We start from the raw sequence: 10,237 nt of genomic DNA, 5'->3' as shown, positions 1-10,237 counted from the left end.
AGCTCCATTCCCAGTCTCTCTCCTCACACGCTTCCTCTCCCTTCACGGTCTTACACTGAACTCCTAACCCCGCTTCCAGACTAGAACTTATAGGGAAACTACCCTGAAACCGGGCTTAGAGCTCCCTCTTCTGGTCTGGAGTTAGAAAGGTGTTGTGGATGCCTTCTTACCTCCAAGCATGACATTACCCCCGCGTTAGGAAGGCAATGCCATTGTGGCAACCGGACTCCTGGGGTGCCACACCAATTATCAGGCTCATCGTCCACACATGGCTCGGAGGGTGGGTTCCTGTACCAACAGCGGCCAGGTGCGCAATTGTCCAGCCAGGGGACAGTTTTGGAGGATAAACTGTGTTCACAGATGGGTGGCACTGAAAGCAACTCACGGGCATCACTGGACCGTGACTGATGTGATACAGAGGGCCCAGACGATACACCTCCCACTGAGGACAAATTTTTGTTGCTTCTGTGCAGCCCGGCACACATGCGTAAATATATGGTGCTGTGCCTGCACAATGATTGCTAAGTAGCCTGTATTGTTACCAGTGCTGATTGCTGGGTGGCCACCCTAATGGATCCCTGCTACAAGGACAACTTACCATCTTTACTCCCATCACTGGAGTGGGATCAGAAAATGTGATACAGGTAACTTGGCGATCGCTCTGCAGGCACAGCACCAGGTATTGACAAGCGCACTCTGGTAGACACACTACTGGTGGCGTTCCCACCTGACAGTGGGGACTCAGTGGAAGAACAAGGCAGAGGAGAAGGAATTTGCACACAGATGTGGCACCAGCAACGCCTTGGAAGAGAGAGTTAGCCTGGCCAAAATGTGGAAAACCTTCCTCAGCATACCACAACGTCCGGCACCACCATCTGATATGATTCGTATTAGCAGGAGTCAGCGTTTGAACAAAATGGTGGAAGAGTAGGTGTCCACACGTCTCCACATACTGTGTGATGGGTCTTCCCAATTTAACTTCTGGATGTCAAAGTTTGACACAGGGCCTGAGCTTGCACTTTACGCCTCGGATGTGCAGGTCTGGCCAGTAGCAAGTGTACTGTTATAACGTGTGTTCATCATGTCAGTTTGTGTGATCTATCCTAAGCCAATGTTGGCACGCTCACATTCACATGAGGAAGCTAGTGATGTTGGCTTTCCATTAAATATTAAAGGCTTAGCAATAATGTATGTTCAAAATAAAGTACTAGATGAAACGCTAATTTTTAGTTGTGTTTATTTAATTCATTTGTGTGATATTATGAAACAACGGAGTATTACCGAGTGGCCTCTTAGGAAGTCCAATTAATTTGTGCACATCCCTAGTCAGTAAGAATGGGACAGGGAATAGCTTCTTCACACAGGACGAGGTTGATAATCTTTATAAATGGGACAGCAAGGTTTGCAATATAATAAATGGAGGTATATACTGTAGGGAAAGGTTTGTTGTTTTACTGCTGAAATTTCCACATATTACTTATATCTGTGTATATTTCAAAATGTGAAAAGAATTTTCTTGAGATCATGTAATGCCACTTTGTGATATTTCCTGATCATTCCCATTGTTATTTAAATAGTCTTTTATGTTACTTGAATCAATGATAATTATAAAGAATGGGGAGCATGAGTAAAAAGAAAACGTTTGAAGGAGCGATGCAGTAAGGAAGGTTTGTGGGAAACAAAATAGCGCTGTTGAATGAAAAGATCAATCTTCTTCTGAAAACAGGACGTCTGAAGAAGTTTGGTTATTCCAAAGGTCATTTCTGTGTCCAAAAATTTTAAGTGGAAACAAAATGAACCAACCAAAATAGAATCTATAGTCAGGGTGCTACTGCTTCCTTTATTTATAAACACAAAAACCTCAATGACATTTTATAAATGTCACGTATAGGGCTATGCCATTAGCCCATATGTCAACAGACCAAAACAAACCGGCTCTAAATTGTATATCTCAAAAACGGAGATAAATTTAATTTAATTTATTTTAATTTAAAATGTAAATTTTCTATTTTTATTATACCTGATTTCTCTCATGTTCCTCTGTTTTGAGTGCTTCCTTTATTTGTAGTTGTATGTGCAAAGCTTCCTTTACATGGAGTTCCTGCAGCCATGTACTATTGAACCACAAGGGCTTTATGTACTAATAAACAGCTCTTCATTATGGGGTACTTCTGAGGGAACAAAGTCTTACTTTGGAATCTAGAGGTACAAGAGGGCCCAGTACAGGTGTATGGGTGCTGTATTATACATCTTTACAACTCATGAGATTACCGTGTACATGAGCTCTTGGCTGTGCTAGGAAGCTTGCAGAAGTGAATAAGCTATATCAGAGATGCAAGTAGTTTGCACATTGTAAACTGCACACTTTTGGCAGTGTCTCTAGGTAAAGGTATCCTAGATCTACTGTAGTGCAGTAAATTAAGGCATTGTGATGTGTATAGTAATATTCCATGTGCCTGCTTTTTTACTATTAGCTTCATGTGTTGTGAGAACTGGAAAATTAGTGGAAGATGAACGATAGGTGAGTGTGCAGAATGGCTACACATGGCTAAATATTATTTTATACTTCTGTGCTTTGCAATAGCTGAATATACCTGTTATTTGTATAGTATTGGCTATGTCATCATAAATGTGTGACGGTCCAGTGCATACATGTAATACATAGGGTATTTTCAATCTAGTTATTACTATTTATTTAGGCTACATAATGTTTTTTTGTTTTTTTTTACACAGGAATATTAAGAAATTTGTCAATAATAGATATATTCAAACTGATTGACTATTATTTATAATGTTTATATAAATAGGTTGTCAGTTCTGTAATGTTTGTGATGTCATATAAAATAATAACATTACTAATTTTTGTCATTCTGATGCATGCTCCTAATAATAGCACTTTCTAGTGCTACTATGAATCAAACCGTTACCGTTTTTGTTATTTTGGGATTTTCACACTTGGAATCATTGCGATATCCTATCTTTGTAATTTTACTTTTTCTTTATTTTCTAATAATTACTGGAAATTTAACCATAGCTGTTATTGTCTGGGTTGAACCACGTCTGCATACTCCCATGTATATGTTTGCGGCAATGTTGTCCTTTTTAGATTTATGTTATACTGCAGTCACAATTCCACAAATCCTAGTCATATTTTGGGTGGGACGCATCTATATTACCTTCAGTAGATGCCTTTTACAAATGTATGTTTTTCATTCTCTGGGGATAACTGAAAATTATCTTTTGACTGTGATGGCTTATGATCGCTACATCGCCATTTGTAGCCCTCTCAGATACTCTACTATCATGACTTCTAGATTCTGCAAGCATCTTGTATTCATTTGTTGGTTATGTGGTTTTATGAGTCCAGTTACAAAATTAATTTTGGTAAATTTTTTACCATTTTGTGGATCGAATGAAATACACCATCTTTTCTGTGACCTGTCTCCTCTTCTACACCTCGCTTGCGCAGACACTTTTCTTAATGTTATTACAGATTTTATCATCAATTCTTGTATCATTATTTTTACTTCTGCGTTTATTGCTTTGACCTACACTAAAATCCTGATTACAATAATTATGATGAACAGTGCGGAAGGACGCAGAAAGGCTTTCTCAACATGTGCAGCTCACATCACTGTTGTGTTGATATTTTTTGGAAGTGTAGCATTCATGTATGTAAGACCACAGAGAGTATATGCACCTGAATATGACCAGCTGGTAACCATTAACTATACCATTTTGACTCCGTTGTTAAATCCCACGGTTTATAGTTTAAGGAATAAAGAGGTAAAAAAGACAATTAAGAAATATCTTCATCTCAAAAGTACTAGTAGTAAATTGTAAATTATTTGATCTTCGACTTTTGTTGGCTATGAGGAAAGAACATCTTGAAGAACAGTGAGGGTTAAGAAAATTGAGCTCAGCTGAGGAGAAGACCAAAAGGGCTAAATGAGTTGAACTATTTCACAGTATCATTATGTTCTAAATTGTTAATAAAAATACTTGATACTAATTTCCACAATATTGTTTGTCTACAGTACACTGTGTTCCAAATTATTATGCACAAAGAGTTTAGGAGTGATAAGGTTAGATTTTTTTTGTTTGTCATTTAAACTCATTGATGGTGATGTGTGTCAGGGCTTTTTATATCACTGAAAGAAATTGCAGATACCTGTGCAAATTAGTTTGGCAGGGGTGTCCAAATAAAGGCAAAACAACTTAAGAAGGCTGTTCCACATTTGTAAGCAGCCTACATTTTTTGCCAAAATGGGAAAGAAAAAAGATGTGTTGGCTGCTGAGAAGCAACAAATTGTAGAGTATTTAGGTCAAGGCATGACTACAATCAACATTGCCAAGACACTTCATCGTGATCATCGCACAATCAAGAAGTATGTAGCTGATTCCCAGCACACACGTGTGCGTGCTGATAAGGAAAAATTGAGGACTCTTTCCAACAGGCAATTGCGTAAGGTTAAAAGAGCAGCTGCAAAAATGCCTTGTCATAGCAGCAGACAAGTTTTTGAAGCTGCTGGTGCCTCCAACGTCCCCAGAACAACAAGAAGCAGGGTCCTCCAGAGGTTTGCAGCTGTGCCTAAGCCATCCTGTCGACCACCTCTATCCACTGCAACAAGCAGAAATGGCTCCAGTGGGCCAAACGATACATGAAGACTGACTTCCAAACTGTTTTGTTCACCGATGAGTGCCGTGCAACACTCGATCGTCCAGATAGATGGAGTGGAGGATGGCTGTTTGATGGACACCCCATGAAAACACGGCTAAGGCGCCAATAAGGGGGAGGTGGAGTAATGTTTTGGGCCGGAATCAGTGGGAGAGAGATTGTCGGCCCCTTTATGATCCCTGAAGGGGTAATGATGAACTCCATAATCTATGTGGAGTTTCTAAAACAACACTTCCTGCCATGGTTCAAGAGGAAGAACCGTGCTTTCCGCAGCAAGATCATTTTCATGCATGATAATGCACCGTCTCATGCTGCAAAAAACACATCTGCATCTCTGGCTGCTATGGGCATAAAAGAGGACAAACTTATGGTGTGGCCACCATCTTCCCCTGACCTCAACCCCATTGAGAACCTCTGGAGCATCATCAAAAGGAGTGTCTATGATGGCGGGAGGCAGTTCACATCTAAGCAACAGCTCTGGGAGGGTATTCTGTCCACATGCAAAACAATTGAAGCAGAAACCATCCAAAAACTGACAAATTCAATGGACGAGAGAGTTCAGAAGCTTCTTTCGAACAAGGGGTCCTATGTGCAAATGTAACATCACCTAGAAAAAAGTTTTCACTTGAAAACTGTTTGATTTCATTTTGTAATAAGCTGATAATGCTTATAACTTCACAATTGACCATTTTTTTTTGTTCAAAAAAAAAAAAAAAGGTTGAAAACTCTGCTGTGCATTATAATTTGGAACATACATTTTGAGTGTTTATTTTTTTTAAAAAGATAATGTTTTCATAGGCAGTTTGTTCCAAAACATTGCAATTATACTAGAATAGTAGATGACTGGAAAATAACAATGACTGCAATTCAGATAGGTAATTTAGAGAAAATATGAGGAAATATTATTTGCATAATAATTTGGAACACAGTGTATATAGGTTGATACAATGAGGACCTGGTCAGTACTTCTAAACTTGAATACCTGCAAGAATAAGTAAAAATGCAATATTAAAATAATTGGTATACTAAATGTGAGTCTCAAGGGGCACCTGTTATCTGAGTAATTTGCCCAATTCATGGACCACATGAATCAGAGTTCAGCTGCGTCATTGACCTATTTATATTTGATTCTGAAATGCTGCTGCATTTCAGAGGAAACATACTTCTGAGGACTATGCATCTTGGATAGCTTGTTTGAGGCAGGTCCCTAGCATCTCCTTGCTTGATCTCCTTGACCTACCAGTCAAGGAGAACAAGCAGGGAGAAGCCGCTTGGGACCTGTCTTGGACAAGTCAAGTGAGATGCAAAGTCGGCATTCTGACTATTCTAAGTATGTTTTCTCTGTGAAGGCACAGTACATCAATTAACATCACTGGGACTAAAAAGCAGACCTTCCTTACTGCGCAAAATATTAATTTATTTAACCCCTTCAGCTCCCAAGCCTATTTTCACCTTCATGACCAGGACAAATTTTACAATTTTGACCAGCTTCACTTTTTGAGGTAATAATGCTTTAATAATGGAATGCTTCAACAGATCCCACTGAGTCTGAGACTGCCTTTTTATTACATATTGTAGTTCATGATAGTGGTAAAATTTTCTTCAATATGATGTTTATTTGTGAGAAAAACAAAGATTTGGCAAAACATTTGCAATTTTCAACCTTTTAACTTTTAGGCCCTTAAATCAGAGACTTATGTCTCACAAAATAGTTAATAAACATTTCCCATGTTTCTACTTTACATCAGCACAATTTTTGAAATTGGTGCTTTATAGAAATTTATAACATAGAGATGTGAAAATAAAGAAAAACAAAATATTTTTAGCCCCAAATTTTGTATTTTAGCAAGGGTAACAGGAGAAATTGCATCATAAAATTTGTTGTGCAGTTTCTCCTGCGTACACCAATATCCAATATGTGGGGAAAACTACTGTTTGGGCGCATGGCAGTGCTCTGAATGGAAGGAGTGCCATTTGACTTTTTGAAAGCAAAATTTGCTGGAATAATTAGCAGACCAATGTCTCGTTTGGAGGTCCCTTTATGTGCTTAAACACTGGAAACATTGCACAGTTTACACCATTGTGAAAACTAGACCATCAAGAAACTTATCTTGATCTGTGTTGAGCACATTAAACCCCCAGGAGCTTCACAGAAGTTTATAACATAGAGTCGTGAAAATAAAAAATTACATGAAAATTTTTGATTGCTTTCTATTCTAATTTTTGGGAATCAGAATAAACAAAAAACAGTAATTCAGGAATTCTTTTTGTACTCTTGAGGTCAGTTCAATTACAGTGATACCCCACTCATATCTGTTTTTTATGTTTTGGCACTTTTACACAATGAAAACTATGTTATAGAAAAAATAATTATTTTTTATTTTCCACTGATGGAGCTGTTTGGGGCCTTTTTTTCCCTGGACAAGATGATGTTTTCAGCTATACCATTTTTATGGTGTATTGCCCCCTCTGTCATTGATGGTAGAAGGGGCAATACATGGTATTATGAAATGGTGTACGTAAACTTTTGATTTTGGTCATTTGGATGTTTTCAGTTGTCATTATGACTAAAAAAGAGAAAACACAGTAGTTTGACAGTAAGTGGATCACCCAACCGCTAACCATGAGTGGAGAAAAGTTTTAGTGTTATCATTCATATTCTTTGAAAAAAAGCCAAGAAAACAAAAATTCTGCACGTGAATGTAAACTTTTGAGCACAGCTGTATGTACTTTTTTTTCTCAGAAAAATATTTATTTATGGGTACAATACACACTGCTCAAAAAAATAAAGGGAACACTAAAATCCCACATCCTAGATATCACTGAATAAATATTCTAACTAATATCCCACAGAGGTCTGGAGTTGGAATGATTCTCAAAATCAAAGTTGAAAATGAAGTTACAGGCTGAACCAACTTCAGTAGAAATGCCTTAAGACAAGGAAATTATGCTCAGTAGTGTGTGTGGCCTCCACGTGCCTGTATGACCTCCCTACAATGCCTGGGCATGCTCCTGATGAAGCGGCGGATGGTCTCCTGAGGGATCTCCTCACAGACCTGGACTAAAGTATCCGCCAACTCCTGGACAGTCTGTGGTGCAACGTGACGTTGGTGGATTGTGCGAGACATGATGTCCCAGATGTGTTCAATCAGATTCAGGTCTGGGGAACGGGTGGGCCAGTCCATAAGTTTAATGCCTTCATCTTGCAGGAACTGCTGACACACTCCAGCCATATGAGATCTATCATTGTCCTGCATTAGGAGGAACCCAGGGCCAACCACACCAGCATATGGTCTCACAAGGGGACTGAGGATCTCTTCTCGGTACCTAATGGCAGTCAGGCTACCTCTGGCGAACACATGGAGGCTGTGCGGCCCTCCAAGAAATGCCACCCCACACCTTTACTGACCCACTGCCAAACCGGTCATGCTGAACGATGCTGCAGGCAGCAGATCACTCTCCACGGCATCTCCAGACTCTGTCACGTCTGTCACATGTGCTCAGTGGGAACCTACTTTCATCTGTGAAGAGCACAGGGCGCCAGTGGTGAATTTGCCAATCCTGGTGTTCTTTGGCAAATGCCAAGCATCCTGCATGGTGTTGGGCTTGGAGCACAACCTCCATCTGTGGATGTCGGACACTCAGACCATCCTCATTGACTCAGTTTCTAACCGGTTTTGCAGACACATGCACATTTGTGGCCTGCTGGAGGTAATTTTGCAGGGCTCTGGCAGTACTCCTCCTGTTCCTCCTTGCACAAAAGCTGAGGTAGCGGTCCTGCTGCTGGGTTGTTGCCCGCCTGCGGCCCCCTCCACATCTCCTGTTGTACTGGCCTGTCTCCTGGTAGCGCCTCCAGCCTCTGGACACTACGGTGACAAACATAGCAAACCTTCTTGCCACAGCTCACAATGATGAGCCACCCTGGATGAGCTGCACTACCTGAGCCACATTTGTGGGTTGTAGAGTCCGCCTCATGCTACCACGAGTGTGAAAGCACAACCAACATTCAAAAATGACCAAAACATCATCCAGAAAGCATTGGTACTGAGATGTGGTCTGTGGTCCCCACCTGCAAAACGACTCCTCCATTGAGTGTGTCATAATAACTGCCAATAATTTCCATCTGTTGTCTATTCCATTTGCACAACAGCATGTGAAATTGATTGTCAAACAGTGTTGCTTCCTAAGTGGACAGTTTGGTTTAACTGGTTTCCAATGTACTTGGAGTTATATTTTGTTGTTTAAGTGTTCCCTTTATTTTTTTCAGCAGTGTATGTATAAATATATATATATATAATTTTTAGATTTTATTTTATATATATATATATATATATATATATATATATATATATATATATATATATATAATATATATATGTATATATATATTTTAAATTTTTTTCACTTTTTTAAACTTTTTTTTATTTTTTTTTAACTTTGTCCCACTATGGGACTTTGACTTTTTGCAGTAAATATCCCCACACACAGTAAATACACGATCCAGTAAATACACCCATACAATCCAGTAAATACCTCTACACAATCCAGTAAATATCTCAACACTAAATCCCCTCCCCCACCCCATCACATTAAATCTCTGTGTCTTCAGCTCCATTAGTGCGGATTACTTACCAAAAATGCAGTGAGTGATGCCAGCAGTGTGATCACATGACTGAGTCACGCTTCTAATGTCGTCTGAAAGACACAAGTACAATTGATCCCTGGCAGCCGGTGCAATGCATGTTCTATGAGCTGGCTGTCAGCTTGACAGCCGGCTCAGAGAACAGCAGACTCCAAGTCCCAGGGGTGGCAAAATACAGCTGCCGCAGGAGACATTTCGGATTGCCTCATTAGGAGGCCTGACTGTGCCCCCCTGCCGGCTTCCCCAGGGGAACATGCCCCTTCTGCCCCCCCCCCCAGATATACCTCTGGATCTCTGGACAGGTCAATGTGGTGATAGATTCCCTTTTAGAGATTACTGTACCATTGTAGACAGTGCCTTACAGTTGACGTTCTATCTGATGGAGTTTCACATCTTTTCCTTCTGGCCCAGACCGGCATGACAACTTCTGGGCACAACTTGTCTGCAGATTTTACAACAAAGACGCATTGGTCTTCTCACATTTCAACACTGTCCCCCACTATTCCGAACCTGTACAAACTTCTCATCCTACTGATACTACAGTGCTGGTTTGGGTGATGCCATATTTGTCCCTATTACTAGACTTGCTGTGTGACACTTTAAAGTTACTCCCTTTAGTGCCCCACATAGTAATGCTGCCAAATATGCCCATTACATAGTAAAACATCCTTTTTTTGTCCTCTAGATGGTAAAACTGCCTCTTAGAAAATACTAATGCTCTTTGTGAGTGTTCGAGAAAGTAATTTCTTACCTGCTTTTGTGCCTGTTTGATTGTTACAATACCTCTTGAGTTCTCACTGTTCATTTAAGTTTTGTTACAGATACACAACAATTCATTGTCCTCCACTATATTAACTGTAATAGTGATCATGTTGTGTATGTGATTAAATGTGTTACATGTGACAAGTTGTAATGTG

The 10,237-nt window shown here is 39.8% G+C and overlaps 1 protein-coding gene across 1 annotated transcript; it reads left to right on the top strand.

The window, feature by feature from the left end:
* The first annotated feature begins 2,460 nt into the window (after positions 1 to 2,460).
* Positions 2,461 to 3,843, top strand: LOC143774965 (olfactory receptor 6N1-like). Its single transcript, XM_077262776.1, has one exon. The coding sequence runs from the start codon at positions 2,878 to 2,880 to the stop codon at positions 3,841 to 3,843; it is 966 nt and encodes a 321-aa protein (XP_077118891.1). The 5' UTR covers positions 2,461 to 2,877.
* Positions 3,844 to 10,237: the final 6,394 nt, after the last annotated feature.

This window comes from Ranitomeya variabilis, chromosome 5, assembly GCF_051348905.1.
Source record: "Ranitomeya variabilis isolate aRanVar5 chromosome 5, aRanVar5.hap1, whole genome shotgun sequence".
Classification (NCBI taxonomy): domain Eukaryota; kingdom Metazoa; phylum Chordata; class Amphibia; order Anura; family Dendrobatidae; genus Ranitomeya; species Ranitomeya variabilis.
Note: the sequence above shows the minus strand (reverse complement) of the source record. Positions and strands in the feature narration are given on the sequence as shown.

Bases quoted from the DNA above. Each gene is read 5' to 3' on its own strand.
- LOC143774965 (XM_077262776.1), top strand. From the start codon at position 2,878: ATGCTCCTAATAATAGCACTTTCTAGTGCTACTATGAATCAAACCGTT.